General features: G+C 39.8%; 1 protein-coding gene across 1 annotated transcript; it reads right to left on the bottom strand.

Moving 5' to 3' along the window:
- Window positions 1-116: 116 nt before the first annotated feature.
- Window positions 117-15,234, bottom strand: LOC145787284 (putative E3 ubiquitin-protein ligase makorin-1). The gene is made up of 12 exons (XM_082598996.1): window positions 14,981-15,234; window positions 12,019-12,144; window positions 11,320-11,397; window positions 10,778-10,860; window positions 9,992-10,109; window positions 8,871-8,973; window positions 8,401-8,490; window positions 7,019-7,143; window positions 6,149-6,259; window positions 4,527-4,674; window positions 3,913-4,161; window positions 117-3,533 (listed from the first exon to the last, which is right to left on the bottom strand). The coding sequence occupies exons 1-11, from the start codon at window positions 15,046-15,048 to the stop codon at window positions 3,928-3,930; spliced, it is 1,284 nt and encodes a 427-aa protein (XP_082455122.1). The 5' UTR covers window positions 15,049-15,234; the 3' UTR covers window positions 117-3,533; window positions 3,913-3,927.
- Window positions 15,235-16,244: the final 1,010 nt, after the last annotated feature.

Below are 16,244 nucleotides of genomic sequence, written 5' to 3'. Positions count from 1 at the left end.
ATCCAGTCGGAGTCGGCCTTTTTTTTGACAACTCCGACTCCGGACATGCCAAAATCCTTCCGACTCCACAGCCCTGTTTAAAACTGATCTGATGAAAATTTACACCACAAAACACGAAGATGCTAGAAGGTTTATTAGTTGTTTTTCTATACAAGAAGTTGCAATCTGCTCAGCTCTTGTCTACGGCTCGCAAGATCAGTCGTTATTACATTGAGTTTACGTGTCACAACAGTAAAACAACGCAAAGTCAATAATTTGCAAGGTCGACAATGCCACTGCACTTGAAAGAAAAGTCATCGCAAAATTTCAAGAATCAATGTGAGAAAAAATGTATCAGTAGATCACCACGCTAATGTAAGTATGAAAAGTAATTAAATATGCAGAATGGCAAAAAAAAAACTACATGAACTCACCCAGACGATAGTTGACAACCTAGCCAGCAAAAATCGCCTTTTTTTTCCATTTTGCGACCGTTAAAACGTTAACTTTTGCTGGATGCGAATGATACAAACGTAAAATAACATGTTTTTGTTACAATAACCTTATTATCAACGTTAAATCGATATAAATATGCGATTCTATCAATCGGTTACAAGTTATATACAAGTGGCTACAATACAATACATGGCTACAATATTTGCCAAAAGTTTTTCAAGTTCCCATTCATATTATGTTCACTGTTCAATCAGTTCAATATTTCGTGCAATCCACTGTTTTTTTTTTCTAATGTAAAAAAATCAAGCAAATCTTGCATCACAATTTCATCCGGTTTTAAAAGCAAAAATACGCTTTGAATAATTGCCATCTGGCTTCAATAATATACATTGCGTTTACATTGATACAAGGTTGCAGAAAGTGAAATCACAGAAATACAAACTTAGTTGCTTAGGTTCAAAGCAAGTGCAAACTGGGCGTCTTTGTTTCCATCAGCTGAAGTGGAAAATTATTTACAGAGAAAAGTATTTAGACCAGCGGTGTGTGAATGCACGAACAGACAAAAGAGCGCATAGATTGATCAAATACCTGTCCAAAAAAATGGCGCTTTTTACATCGTTTTAACGTCGCAAGACATTGAAACGGTGTGAAAAACAAAACTCCAGCACATCTCTGGGCTGGAATGAGTCCATAGAATAAAGTGAACACCAGCAAAAGATTATTTCAAGAGAAACAATATTGACAAAATGCTTGAAGGTTTGGCTTCCGTGGTGAGCGTACGAGTCACAGTGCGGGGTGAATTTTAAGCTTTACAATTTGTGGCTATGAAAATATAATTTGTGATCAGATCAAGGGTAAATTTGAAGCAGAAAAACAATGCAGCGGACAAGGCCTTGTAGTTTAGATATCTAATTTACGATTACAGACGTTAAAAGAGGTTAGAGCAATATTAAAATAGCACGACTGGTTGCAAAAAAACAAAGTGAAGTCACAGTGAATGGCTCACCAAAAACAATAGCTGGTTCCTGCATACGAAAGTAGTGGTTTGAACATTGATTCAGTGATAAATCAAAAACTGTTTCCGTGGGCAGAAAACGACCAAGATTAGACGTTGAATAAACATCAAATGACAATGAAGAGCAACCCAAGACAGCAAATCAATCGTTTTTTACATTATTTCAACATTATTTGCAACAACTGCAAACGTTGAATCAATGTAAAAGCGGTTGATTTGCTGACTGGAACACCACAATTTTGGCTGAACGTAGGAAACGTAACCCAGGTTGTTCTGACAAAATACTGGAAAAGTTTGATGAAATACAAAAATAAATCACACACCATACATTATGACATTGTTACGTCAAAACAACGTAACTGTGACATAACTTGACGATATCCACAACACCGCTGGTCTAAATGTGAAAGAATTACCTAACGTATACAATCGGTTGGGTTAAGATGAAAATGGCAGCAAAAATAAATATCAGTTAATATAATTACGTGACAGTATGCGTTGAAAAAAATGTATTTATCACCAGGTATTAGTGTATTTTTAACGTCATTTGGCGTGGACGGCAATGAGAAGGCTCGAATTTCTTGAGGAATTGTTCCCAGCCAGAAAATCTGACATAAGTTTGTGTTGATTCAACGTGTGTCGTTCGACCACAGTACAGGAATAATATAGTTGATTGGGTTTGTAATAGCTGCAACCTTGCAAAGCGGGATTGTCAACAAAACTCAATTGCAGAACCTCAAAAGTAACACTGAGAGATTATTGTTTTATGTACCATAAGAATTTATCAGTTTTAGATATTAAAAAAGTAGTTGAAAAAACTTGAAGGAAAATGAAAAACAACAATATATGGGATTTCTTTTTAACGCTGGTTGTCTCTCAAGGTCAAGCAAAGGTTGTTTTTATTATTTAACGTCAATGATTGAAGTTCACCTGCCGTAGTTCTAGAAATGGACGAAACGAAGTCAGAAAGTTTTTACAATTTAAACAGACAGTTCAAGTGCACTGCGAGAGTTAACTGCAACTACACCTGCCAGATGAAAGACCCCAAAAACTTCACTGTGATTGGAAATCAAAAGTAAACTTAACATCAATAAAGTTATTTGAAGGCGCCGGTAAAAAAAAAATCATGGGAGCTCAAAATACAACAAATAAACCCCAAGCATGCAATTAAAATACAACTGTGTCTACAGAACAACTTAAAAATTAAGTTGTCCGGCGATTTCCTATTTCTTGCTAAGTTCATGTTACATTAACACGGCATGGCCCTAATTGCAACTTGGACAGTCGATACAAATACATAAACGTTCTTATTGCAAAACTTCGGTTGTTGCTTTGATAGGCCAATGCATTGTGTGGTAAAATTGGCATCGCCTTTTGTACCAGCTCAGCTTTCCCGCGACAACGATAATAATACTGTTGCGTTTCTTCACACCAAATCAAATGCAAGGCTCTCTCACAACAACGCAAAAGGCCCTTTTTTTGCTGAATGTACAACACAGTGAAATTAGAATTGTCAGTTTACGTGGCAAAAGCGAATAAATGTGAACGGTTTGATTTGCATAGACTTCATAGGGTTAAGTTGACCTAATCCAATTGAATATCAACGTAGACACAGAAATTTGTGTTTATGTACCGAAAGACAAAAAGGGGAATCTGTAATATTGCTCTGATCTTTCGCCGCCTTTGCTCTTGTTTATTTACTTCACAAAAACCTTGGTTTGTTTCAAGACCATCCGAGTATGACATCATTTTTGAAAAAAGTTTCTGTTTCAGTGCAGTCCCGATATGCGCGTTACATAATCTGCCCATGCACCAAGTGTGACCGTTTGTTACAAATCCGTGGCAAGGTTTGACTCCAATGGTCTGCCGTATCTGGGATTGCTCGTGAAATTGAAAATATCTTCTCTTTTCTCGATTTCTTTAATATCTAACCACCGCAAAGACTCCGATGGCCTCTATCCCAAACAGCAAAATCCAACATTTTTACATTGAAAAAATGTAAAAAGGACGAATTCAGCTGTCTGGCATACAGATACAGGAATAACAAGGACACACAACACGCCGGAAGATATGTACACGCAACCTGTAAGGATACATGAAATGAGCCAACAAGGAGACCAAACAAGGGTTTTTTTACCGAATTTTTTCCCCGATCTAAACAAACATATCTTTCGAAACCTGTTTAGACCATCATCAAAATTTAAGAATATTTACTAAATTATAGCTTTGGCTAAGAGGTAATTCTTGAGGTTGTTCCTAATCATCTGTCTATGGTATTTACCAAACAATACAGTTAAAGCAAACGTAAGATAGTAAGAAAGTAACAAAAATGGTTTCGTTCTTTAAATCAATATTCAATTTGACTGACAGCATACTAAGTTTCTAAACAAAGTTTACAAAAATTGCTTAGTAGAAAAGTAGAAAATTTTTTTATCTTTTGGCATTAAATTTAAAAAACTTACATCACGTCATTCCTTTTAATTCACATGGTCCGAGGCAGAAGATTCATCACCATGTGTGCTGATGTGGTGGAAGTATAGAGGATCAGAGCTGTCATCACTGGATGTGTAGCCATCCTCTCCAAGAAGGTAAACAATGTCGAAGAGATCAAGATCATCTTGGAAGTAATCCATGATGGAGGAAGCATTGTGCGTCCATTCTGCGCTTTCCCTCTCATCAATGAAGTCCCAGATCGTGAATTCATCCACAGACTAGAGACATAGTGGAAGCTTGAGCAGTGCATTGAACATGAAACTTCATAAAACAAATTTCAACAAGAAAGATGTTATTTCTTTAGGCGCTGCTAAGCATGCCTAAAGCGACATGGTTTAAAAAAAAAATTAACTTTCCAGGTGAAGTTTTTCGTTGTTAAAAGAATAAAAAAAATTCTTTTCGTTTGTTGATCGAGACCAATCGTTTACTCAAAACTTGCAAAATAATGAAGGATCAAAAAGGCTAAACTCAACAACGAAGCTAAGCAATACATAGCAAATAAGGCTAGTCCATTGACAGGAAGCAATACAAAGTGTATGATTTAGTATAACATAAAATCGATGCTTCTTGACATTGAACTTACGGCTGCACCGCGACTTCCAAAGACTTTCTTGGTCTTGATCTTACTACGATCCTGCAGAGTCCCATCGGCGTAGGCATGCTTGTAGAAGCAGTTGGCTCCAAAAGGACACTTTCCCTTCCCTTGGTCAAAGTAGCGACAAGGCTTCACACTGTAAATGACAATATGACGTTGTATACATGTCCAGCTAACTAATCAAACCTTCTTTGCATTGATTCAACGTCTGAAAAACGACTGATTTGCCGACTAGATTACTTTAACCTAAGACATAGTTGAGTTTCGATGACTACAGAGTACAGATTATTATTAGCAACCTTTCCAGTTAAGAAACATTGCATTTTTACTTCATTTCAAAATTGCAAGGTGTTAAAACGATGTAAAAATGACAGTATTTGCTAGTTGGGTTTGCATTCATTTTTGAAACACTCACCAAGCTTCAAAAGGTGGATGGGTAGACATATTGAGATTGTTCACGTGCTAACTCACTGACTTTAACTGATATTTGTTAAGTTCGAGTTGTTCAATCACATTTGGCGCATCACTTTGGCATTTCGACAAGTTTAAAAAGCAATGCAACCCGTTGTACACTTGAACACATTCAATGCTAACTTACACCCTTAAGCGTAGACGTGTATTATTTGTGCGGATAACATAAAACTGAAGGAAAAGCATAGGGATAGAAACCATTAACAAAGCATCAGAAGGGATTAAATTTAAACCTTTGATTAATTTCATCTGCACAATGTTTATAATTACAATGCAAAAGCGCAAGAACGAACTTCAAACACACAAAAAAAGCTTTAAATTTCAATTTTTATAGGTAGAGTGTTATTAAAACAGCATCAGCTTATCAACTTCGAACGGTTTAATGAAGTGCTTGTCGCTCTTTAAGCATCGCCAGCCTTCAACGCCAAGTGTAAAACCGTAGAAATCTCCAAACGTTATAAGATTTTAGAAGTTGTTCGCAGATTGTATGTAAGCAATTGCTTAATTCTCGTATCCAGATTCCCGCCCGGTGGTTGAAGATTTAAGATCAAGTGGACTGGCTGGAGGGCAAGGAAGCCAACCTTTCGTGTCTTTTTTCAAGGAAAACAGCTACGTGCTCATGAGGGTTGTCGAACCGGTCAAATATAATTGCAATTCTGCATGCACTTTGTAGCAAATGGTTCACAGGCATCATAGCTGTTGCTGCACGTTAATCTATTTAGATACAGATGAAAGCCAGAAAGCAATTGCTCCAGTTCTGGAGGTACTATAAGATTTTGTAAAGTTCCTAGTGGTTTTTGACACAGTAGCTCTTAAAAACCAAGCACGTCTTTGGAAACGAGGCTCCTGCAATAAAAGCGCTCAGAACTTTGTCCGTTTGAAACTCAGCAAGTTTGGGCGATGACCACGTTTTCAAAGTGTTGGTCACGACCGGATGTATTATGGTCGTGTTTTAGCATAAACTCAAAAATTCACTCGAGTAGTTAGCAAACCTAGTTTTTCATCACAAGCACATGATTACATGACATAATCGGGATCAACAATAATACTCTGCAAACAACAAAAGACCGCTGAAGCTTTCGAGTAAAATTTGCACTGTTACAGTTATTTTGTCTAGTCCTCTGACTTCCATCACTTACCTGAGATGATCTTTGTAGCCATCGATCAACTTCTTTTTCTCATCTTTATCTTCCACCCACGTATCGCTGGGAGTGACGAATGCAGAGGAAATGCGGCACTGCGGACATGCTCTGTGGAAGAAGTGGATGAGGATTTCTCCAGACATTATAATCATTAAACGTTACATGGCATTGTAACTCAAATGAGAAAAGCATCGTGAATATTGTCGCTCAGGCATCGCTTTCTCTTTCAGATATAAAGTTTCTAAAATTGCCGGCTATCTTAACGTGAAACCAAAATAGCAAAAATAACTTTCTGTAATCAGGTAAGAGATATTATCTACAGGCATAGCGAAACAAAGCTTACGGTTATCGTGCAACAACTATTGTCCTATGAGCTACTTAGTGCATGGGGATTGGGGAATGATAAATTCTAATCCATGGAAGTACTCGTAAGAAGTATTTGCAACTTACATGAGTTATATACCCAATAATACACGAAATTCCCGTTCAGCAAACTATTGGGCATCACAATCATCACCCATATATTTTATCACTTGATTACCTAATACATGGTTTGACAAAAGGTTGTTTTGGCCGACTACTAAAGTCACAATAGTGTCTGACAGCAGGCACCTTGTTGGCCATGATAAAGAAAGCACCCGGCAGCTCCATGCAACCAGTTCCATTGAAGCTGCATGTTTCGACCTTGCTGGACCACAAAGAACATGTAGCTGGCCAACAGTGTGCGTGTACTAACCGCGACCACCCTAAATAACTTTACAAGCGACCGGCCTTTGTCTCAAACTTGGACCAACGACAATGTGTTGGCAGATTACCAAACTCACAATATGGAGACTGATACATCAACGGCACTTCAATGATAATTACTTTACGACTTTGTTCTTGAATGCCTTCGCACTTCTCCATTTTCTGATGCATTCCAAACAGAAAGTGTGGTTGCAGTTCTCCAAGATTCCAAACTTCCTTTTACTTGCGTCACTCTTTTCCCACACCTGAACAAAATAGTTGGTTTCGATCTTTTTCATACATTTGCGCATTGGTGTTAAACAACCTACTCCTACATTTTAAATAAATGCGATTACAACTTTCGAAAATCGGCAGTGTCATATTGGTAGGTTGAACGTGTAATAGTAAAACTAAGACCACTGAATAAGAAATGATAAAAATAAAAACAAACTTCTCAAGGGGGCATCAAACCGGCAATTTTCGAACAGTTAACAGTCCACTTTGGATTAGGAGTGCTCCATGCAAATAAAAAGCACACAAAAAAAACAAAGAGCACCAAGTGTATAGCTGCTTATTCAGTGAGAAGTTATTACAATAAATGATTGCACACTTGCTAGTATCTTTTCTGCTGGCTGTTTTAACAAATAATTTTGTTTTGCTTATCCTTTGCACCTCGTGTGACCTGTATCACGCAGAGTGACGTTGTCTGGTCTCAAGCTGTGGTGACACTACAACCGTGCGTTTGAGAAGTGTTGTTTGTTGTTTTGGAATCGAAAATTCAGTTTCTAACTGTGTAACATTCACAGCATGTTTACATTTCTTACAAGAAAGGGAACTCTCAACGAAAACTCTATCTTCCAAATGCTGCAGAACAACTGTGACATGCGCAGTGAAAAATCTCAGCAACTGTGAGATTGTTCCCTTTCATTCCCAAATTATTATTTTGGGCGGGAAAATTTTTCTAAAGCTCTCCTGGGGTAGTAATGACTTCAAAAAAAAATTGCCAAACGGCAACCCTGGGAAAGAAAGGGTTAAATTCAAAAAAAAATGCTGACATCAAAACAACGATAAATAACATCAGAAATGTGGTGAAACTAGATTCAGTTCAACCGGCGTTTTATAATTTTAATTGCAGACAGGGACGAACAACAGGATGGAAACATTTGATTACAACAGGTAAGTATACCTTCGACAGAAGTATTGCTGGTTGAGATTATGAAACCTAAAGTCGTTCTGGTCACTTCCAGACGATAAATCAGTCATTTTTTACATCGATTCAACGTCTACAGACGTTGAATCAATGTAAAAAGTGACTGATTTGCCGTCTGGGATTACGATTTCCTCACGGCGATAGCACGAATGCGGTAAAAATGAACCTTCCAGGACAAGCGAAGACGTAGGCTAAGCCTTAGTACTAGCACCGCTTTAGTGCAAACAAACATAGACGAAGGGAGCCGTCCACTTAAGATACTGTAAATTATTTCATGCTAGTTAATAAAACAGGTATAGTATGACGGTGGTACCACTTCCATGCATATTCCACAGGCAATTTCCCGGCTCTTGGCAATTTTGAACGATTCCTTCATGCTGTCTTCGTGATATTGCATGCATTCCTGTGAAGAAAATCAACATGGATTGAGGGCGCGCAACAGGAAAACAACGTTTAAAACGTTTCCACAGAAAGCCAGCTGTTGTGGAAGATGACATCACGACACGCTTGTGGCAAGTGACGCGTATTAGCTTTTATCACACAACACGAAAAATCATCAGCTATGTAATAACATAACAATTTTTGAAATAAGCGTTTCAATTACGGTACTAATTAAAAAAACGCCTCAACTTCATAATAACCAACACTTACCGATTACCGATACATATGAACTATTAGTTCTTTTGAAATTATTGGCAACCGGTAGTTAGGCTTAATATAACCTTTTTTGAGACTAACACCGACATCTAAATCGAAGGACAACCAGTAGGAAATAGATTGTACCTCTTTGTGCTTCTCTTGTTGTGGGACGTCAGTTGGGTGCAGGATGTTGAGACCACACATGTCACATAAAAGACCGTGAAGAAAAGGGCAGGTGTCTCCATTCCTGCAATGCATACAGGGGATATAATACAAATGCATGCCCGATCGTCTATGGATCTTTCACAGCCAACAAAACCATCCATTTCCACACTGATTTAAAATCTGCATCATCAATGTCATCTGGATTGTAGTTACTGACATTTGACACAAGTGTCTCATTGAGCAAACCCGATGTGTTCTAAAGAATGCGCAGTGCGCACTACTACTATTGCGCAAAGTAAAGCCAGGTTACATAAAATCCAGCTTGTCAACGGGTAATTTTTTGCAAATAATGCAAACAAAAAATCTGTGCTTGAAAGATGAATTGTGCTGAAGTCAAGCAAAACAACGCTTGCAATCATCTATTGACTGAACCACGACTTCGAAAGTAATATTTTGGTAACACCACATCGTTTGAGAGATTTTCGTGACCCTTTGAATTCACTGTCAACAAAAATACCACATACGATTACGGTATCAATGCATGGATGATCACGGTATCAATCATTCAACGTCTAGCGAACGTTGAAACGATGTAAACACAATAAGTACAGCTAGATAGACAAAGCAATTAAATGACACCAAATGCTAAACACTTTCCCTTTGGAAATGAGAAAAGTACGGAGAAAACAAAAAAAAACAAGCTAGCACTATTGGCGCATACAACAAACGGCCCGACGCGTTGCTATGAATACACAGCCGTGTGTCATTAGGTATTAACAAGTTGCTCTGTCATCAGTACTTCCGCCCAAGTTTCATACGTGAAGCTGATTGGTGACGCTTTGAAGACAAAAATCCAGAAAAAAGTAAGTATGGTTATTGGTTACCCATCCAGCGAAATCCGTCTTTTTTACATTGATTTAACATCTGTTTTCTGTACTTTTTAAAACGTCAAGGAGAGATTTTGCTGCCTTGATAAGCAATACCAATGAGTCGATCAAATAAAGCATATTTCCGACCACCAATCGTTATATGACATTGACAAGCGAATTAGATTCATTGCAAAGTTACAAATTCGGACAAAAACAAAATATTAGACATACTTGCAATCGCCATTCAAAGCGTAAATGCAAATCTCATCTATCTTCGAAGGCGGGGGTGCCGATGGTGCAACGGTGGGCTTTAACCCTTCCCTGGCAGCTGCACTGTAAGTGCCCATGTCTGAAAAAGAACTCAATTCAAAGCAACAAAAGTAAGCCACCTGGTAACTGTTTCGCTATGATGATTCTAAGGCCGCATAAGAAAGACCATCACGTTCGGTTGCATGCGACACACTTACTAGCCAGGCATGGAGTAATTTCATGGCAAGCTTTAAATGACAATTCATTGCCGGTTTGACACTCTTACAGAAGAAATTGCATGTCACTGTTCTCGAGTTCGTGCACTCACTTGCAACTATGACGTTTCGATTTAAAGCCAACTGAAAGTACTCAATGCTTATAAGCAACTCTTCTCATTTTGCTTCGAAGAAGCCTGGTCTTCCTCCCGAAACAACAGGGTTGACCAAATGACCAGTTGTCTGCAGCACACCCTTATTTCTTAAGCAACAACAAAGAGAAAGTGGAAATCCAGGAGAAGTCATAATAAAGATACTTACTTTGCTTTTTTGTTGTTGCTCACTGGCTAACCTGACTAATTATAGCCTAGGCACCCAAAAATGAACGTAAACGTATTTGAAACGTAAACGTAAACCGGTGCAGGACTGAAACTAATGACAAGTTTTCATGTTTTCCCACAATTTAATGAATCCGATTGAATGTTTGGTTGAACCAATTTCACAAAAACAACGTAGCAATCTTTGTTATTTGAACAATAAAAACCAAACATACTTCTTGGAGCATACTGCCTTCCAGGTACAAACTCAGCAGCATTAACCCAGTCTACGTCATTGCTGGAACTGTTGATCGGTTTGCTGTGATAAAAAATAAATTCAGTGAAGACGGCTACTGGGAGGTAAAAACACTAGAAAAGTATTGCAGCAGCACTCAAACAAAACAAAATATCATGGTGTCGACTAAAAACACACACCAAAAAGATATTTGTTTCTTTTCTTATTATTTCTTATGTGTGTGGGGGTGGCACCAAGGAATAAATCGGCCACCCCACTAGTGGAGACAAAACTGAATTTGAATGATGATGATGCAGGCTATTAATACAAAATAAAAAATGAAAATTTTCTGCATATTGCATAGACTTCCAGCAAAATTACGACACGTCGTAAGTAATAATTCATTGTTGTTGTTTTTTACACCCAGATTCCATGATGGAAGAGTGAACTTATAATACCTGATCGCTGAGTAAGTACATACAAGTAGTTACAAACCTCTCAATGGTACAAATCACAGTTAAACATGAACATTGAACAAGATACCTTTTTTGTCTTGAAGGAGCTTTGCTGTCGCTTGTAGTTTTCTTTTTAGTTTGTTTATCAATTTTTACATGATCATATCTACAAAGCATTGCGTAGTGTTAATATTCAAACATAAAACAATTCTTCCCAACAATTGCAAAGCAAAACAGAGCAAAAGTGACTCAGTTCGGGCTTATAAATATTAACAGAAAACGAGAAGGGAAAAAAGGACTGAAGAATTGTTGGATATGCTAGAGATGAGAGAGACCATAGACCAACTGGCAAGGGCAAATGGAGTAAGATGGTATGGACATGTGATAAGGAGGGAGGAAGGAAGTTTTCTTAGAAAGGCACTAGATCTAAAGGTGGATGGGAAGAGGAAACGCGGTCGTCCAAGAAGAACGTGGAAACAACAAGTGAAGGATGAATTTAAAAAAGTCGGACTGAAGGAGGAAGATGCAAGGGACAGGGTGAAATGGAGAGAAGGGATTAGAACAATTGCTGCGCGATAACAATCGGCCACCCCCACTAGTGGGGAACAAACCGACGATGGATTATGATGATGATGATGAACAGGAGCTTTTATCTGATAACAAAATTTATATAACAGCCTGTTTACTTTTACGTTTACACAGACTGGGATCATCCAACAAGTTTGCTTGAATTTAATTATTGACAAGGTATTTTTAACTGTTGGACATTCGACACACAAGAACATGCCTGCATTGGTTTCCATAACTGCAATGACCATTTTGATAGTATCGGCAAATCAAGTTTGGTGGAGTGCTGAGTTCATGGGAGTATTTACAGGAGTTTCCATTTTTGCATATCCCGTGAACAAAATATCTGCAAATTCAAAGCAAAATATCAAAATAAAAGTACTGGTAGGTAGTAATGGAACGGAACAACCTCCGGAAGTCCGGCTCCGACCAAACTTCGCCTCTGTACCTGAGGTGATAGTGGCTCCAGCACGGAGCCAGAGCTGTGTGTGGTTGTGGTCAAGATCATGACCTTGGAAAATATAATTTGATGTATCAGTGTGGTATTTTTGTAATGCAAGAATACACAGCTACCGTACACAATACACAAGTTGGCTGTAACATTGGTCTTAAATGTACTACATCAGGTGGATTGAAAACATAGCCAAATTTGAATTCTACTCAAATGTTTATTCCTGAATGAACTCTTTTAAAGGATTACAAGCATTACCATAAAGCACATATTTGTTGAATGATATGAGTGCCACTGCCTGGTAATTGCTTCACTGGAGCAATTGACAGGATAGTTTGGTTTCAATACCAATGAATCTCTCAGGCCCCAAATTCAGACACTTCTTACAAAAATGCAACATATCCAACGAATATGAGGTGGTTTCTTCAAGTTCCCAGGCCCCTTGCTATGGTAACGGGCCCCTAAAATCATCCTGGGTGTAACAGGCCCTCTGAATGTTCCTGTCAACGCTACTGCCAACAACCACTTGGTTAAAACATTGATCATATGATCCAAGTATTAACAAAGGCTGGAAGCACAGGCCTCCGGCCATAGTTGACAACTTAACATTCTCTAGCTGAAACATTCTGCCAATGATCAAAACCAAAATATTTCCGGTGCATCACTACTGGGAAGCTATTTAAAAAACTAGCCTAAAATATAATGAAGGGCACCATCTACACTTCTTCGTCGTATGAGCTGTTCTTCCGGACTATATGTTTGGGCATGATGTCATCAGCCATTCGACAGTCTCGTAATCCAGGGCCTTCAGTCCAAGCGTTCCATGTGGTGGTTGATGGATTGGGCAGTCATGGACGACATGGTCTACTGTCTGGTCTGTGGCGCCACACTCGCATCCCGGTGAAGGAGCCAGGCCCCATCTGCACATGTCTGAACAAAAGCGACCGACGCCGGTTCGTAGGCGGTTAAGCCGGACCCACGCAAGTCTTGCGAGGGACATTCCCGGAGGGGTCTGCTACTATTCGGTGAGTCCGATTCGGTGAGTCCGATTCGGTTAGTCCGATTCGGTGAGTTCCTAACCTCTAATCCCTAACCCTAAAGCGGCAATGATAATTAGGCTACGGTACCCGATAATTAAAAAAAAAAATTGAAAAAATCACCGAATAGGACTCACCGAATCGGACTCACCGAAACGGGCCATTCCGTTCCCGGAGGGTGGGGATCGACGTCGGGTAGGAAATCACGGAGTCGGGAGGTGTTGTTTTGCCACTCCATGTTCCATGTGTAGTTCGTCCAGTGTGCTGCACTTATTTCAAGATCTTCAACGTTGTTCAGAAGCTGTCGTGCGGCGGGCACAAATGGGCGTCTTGATTTCAGTCGCTGCTGTTCTCCAGGTAGGCGCTGGAATGTACTGTGGAGGAGGTGGTCGGGGTCCAGTGCGCGACGAGCAAGGGAAATCATGGCTCCTTTACGGCGAAGCTCAGCAGGTTGGATGCCTGCAAGGATGGGAAGGCAGTGCGTTGGAGTGGGACGCAGGCATCCAGTCACAGTGCGTAGCGCGTCATTGATGGCAGTGTCAATGTGGTGGGTGTGGGAGCTGCGGCACCACACTGGTGCGCAGTACTCAGCGGTAGAATGGACGAGGGCCAAGGTAGCTGTGCGAAGGATTTTCGCATCAGCTCCCCAGCCGGAACCCGCCAGTCGCCTCAAAAGTGCAACGCGCGCAGATAGTTTTTTGCACAGTGACTCCAGGTGTCGTCGGTACGTGAGTGACCTGTCCAGGGTTACGCCGAGGTGGGTGGGTTCGGCGCAGTATGGCAGGCGTTCGTCATCGGTGGTAATGTTGATCTCACGTTTTGCTTCCTTGTTGTTTAGATGGAAGGCCGCCGACACTGTCTTTGCCTTGCTGAGCTGTAGCTTCTATTTCTGGAGATATGTTGATATAGTTGACATGTCCTGGCTTAGGTTCCTCTCCATTGACTGCCAATCTCCGGCTGGATGCAGGAGAGCTAGATCGTCTGCGTAAGCATACTTCCTGGAGATGGTGTCAGGCAGGTCATAGATGTAAGTGTTAAAGAGGAGGGGAGCCAGGACAGAGCTCTGTGGGACGGCGTTCCTGAGTCGACGTAGTCTACTTTGTCGGCCGCTACCGGTGGATAGGGTAAAGCTGCGGTTTTGCACAAGTTCCATAATCATATGGACCATGTGCCTGTCAGGAAGGAGACGGAGTAGTTTGCAGGTAAGGCCGCTGTGCCATACAGTGTCGTAGGCAGCCGTGAGATCAACAAACACGGCGCCAGTCTTCTTTTTTGCCGAGAAGCTGTCCTCGATGTCTTGGGTCATCAGAGTGACCTGGTCTACGGTTGATCTTCCGTGGCGAAAGCCGGCTTGTTCCCGAGGGAGCTGAGGGTCTATTATCGGTTCGACACGGGCGTAGATAAGTCTCTCGAGTATCTTGAAGGGGATACAGAGCAGAGAGATGGGGCGGTAGCTCTTCGGATCCCCTGGGGGCTTCTTCGGCTTTGGGACTGCAACCACTAGGGCTCTTCTCCAGATTCTTGGGATGCGCAGGTGACGCAAGCAGCAGGAAAGGAAGCACGAATCTACACTTTAAGTGTATATTATATACAGGGAGTGATGACAGATTATTATCTAACAAAACAAGAAACTGACCTACAGGTCACCAACGAGTGCAAATATAAATTATTTATGATATAAAAAGTGGACTTGCCTGCATAGTATTTGTTTTGTCCATGGTTCTTCCATTTGCTGTGAATTCTCTGCATTAAATGTAGCCATTGACAAAAAAGGTTGAGACTTTGAATGACAAGCACACTGGTAACTCCTCCTGACGAGCCTGTAGTGAACAATTTTATGCCACACAGTTGCTCGTCAGTTAACACAACTCTTTTGCTGGGAGCAGATAAAACAATATCGACTGCTTTATGCAATTAAGGCCAGATAAAACCTTATTAGTCTTAGCTTACTACTGAAATACAAAAAAAAACTATCATAGTTATAAAACAAAATATTGGGGTATGGGTTTTGGTATGTCTAGCATTGGTTCGAAATACTGTAAAGTTGGACACAAAACTGTATTCCTGTTTCACTGAAAGTTACTTGAACAAATATTTTTGTTCCAATTAAATCATTACTATCTATGGTTTTCCGCTTTAAAACGTAGAAAAAAAAAATTAATAAAAGTATCATACTCAACCAGAAACAAAGGACTGGCTAGCGTTGCAGTCTTATCAATAAGCAAAAAGATGATAGGCTATGCGATGTCTTGTCACATATATACATTAAACAAAAAAAAATAACAATATATTTTAAGCCTGGACATTTCATTAATCATCGTTACGTGCAGGCAGGGTGTGCTGAAGCCTGAAGGAACTACATTATTGCCAATGATTCTTGCAAACGCTATTCAGCAAAAAGAAAAGTGTTTACAGGAATTTGGACACTGATGAGCATTCCTAGCTGCTGTTTGAGTGTGGTGGTTTAGACCAGTGGTTCCCAACACATGGCACGGTCGCAACCCAAAGTTGGGTCGTCTGATTATTTTTTTGGGTCGCTTGTTTTTCAGGCATATTGTATCTTGGACGAAAAAATAACAATAAAAAAAATTTTAAACGTGAAGACTGAAGAGATCGATCACAAAACTGGAAAATATAAACACAAAGTCATGAAGCGTTTCATGTTAAGACATCGGAAAGCTTTGTAGCATGATTGTAGTGCAAGAAGTTTTAACAGTTTTCGTTTTTGTTATTGTTAATTCTAGCAGCAGCAAAAATACGTTAATTTTAAAGGCTGCCGAGCTGGAAACAGCATGTATAATATAAGTCGAACCTGGCTTTTTGAGGTGAAAACCACTTGCGAAAATCTCGAACTACACTCGAGTATATACGGTAGTAAAATTTTGAATGTTAGGCTACAGAATAAAAATCGCCCGAGGCTCAATTTTCATGTCAAGTTAAATATTTCTGCTTCTGGAG

This window comes from Aplidium turbinatum, chromosome 18 (genome assembly GCF_918807975.1).
Source record: "Aplidium turbinatum chromosome 18, kaAplTurb1.1, whole genome shotgun sequence".
Classification (NCBI taxonomy): Eukaryota; Metazoa; Chordata; class Ascidiacea; order Aplousobranchia; family Polyclinidae; genus Aplidium; species Aplidium turbinatum.
The sequence above is the reverse complement of the archived record's forward strand: the minus strand, read 5'-3'. Positions and strand labels throughout refer to the sequence as shown.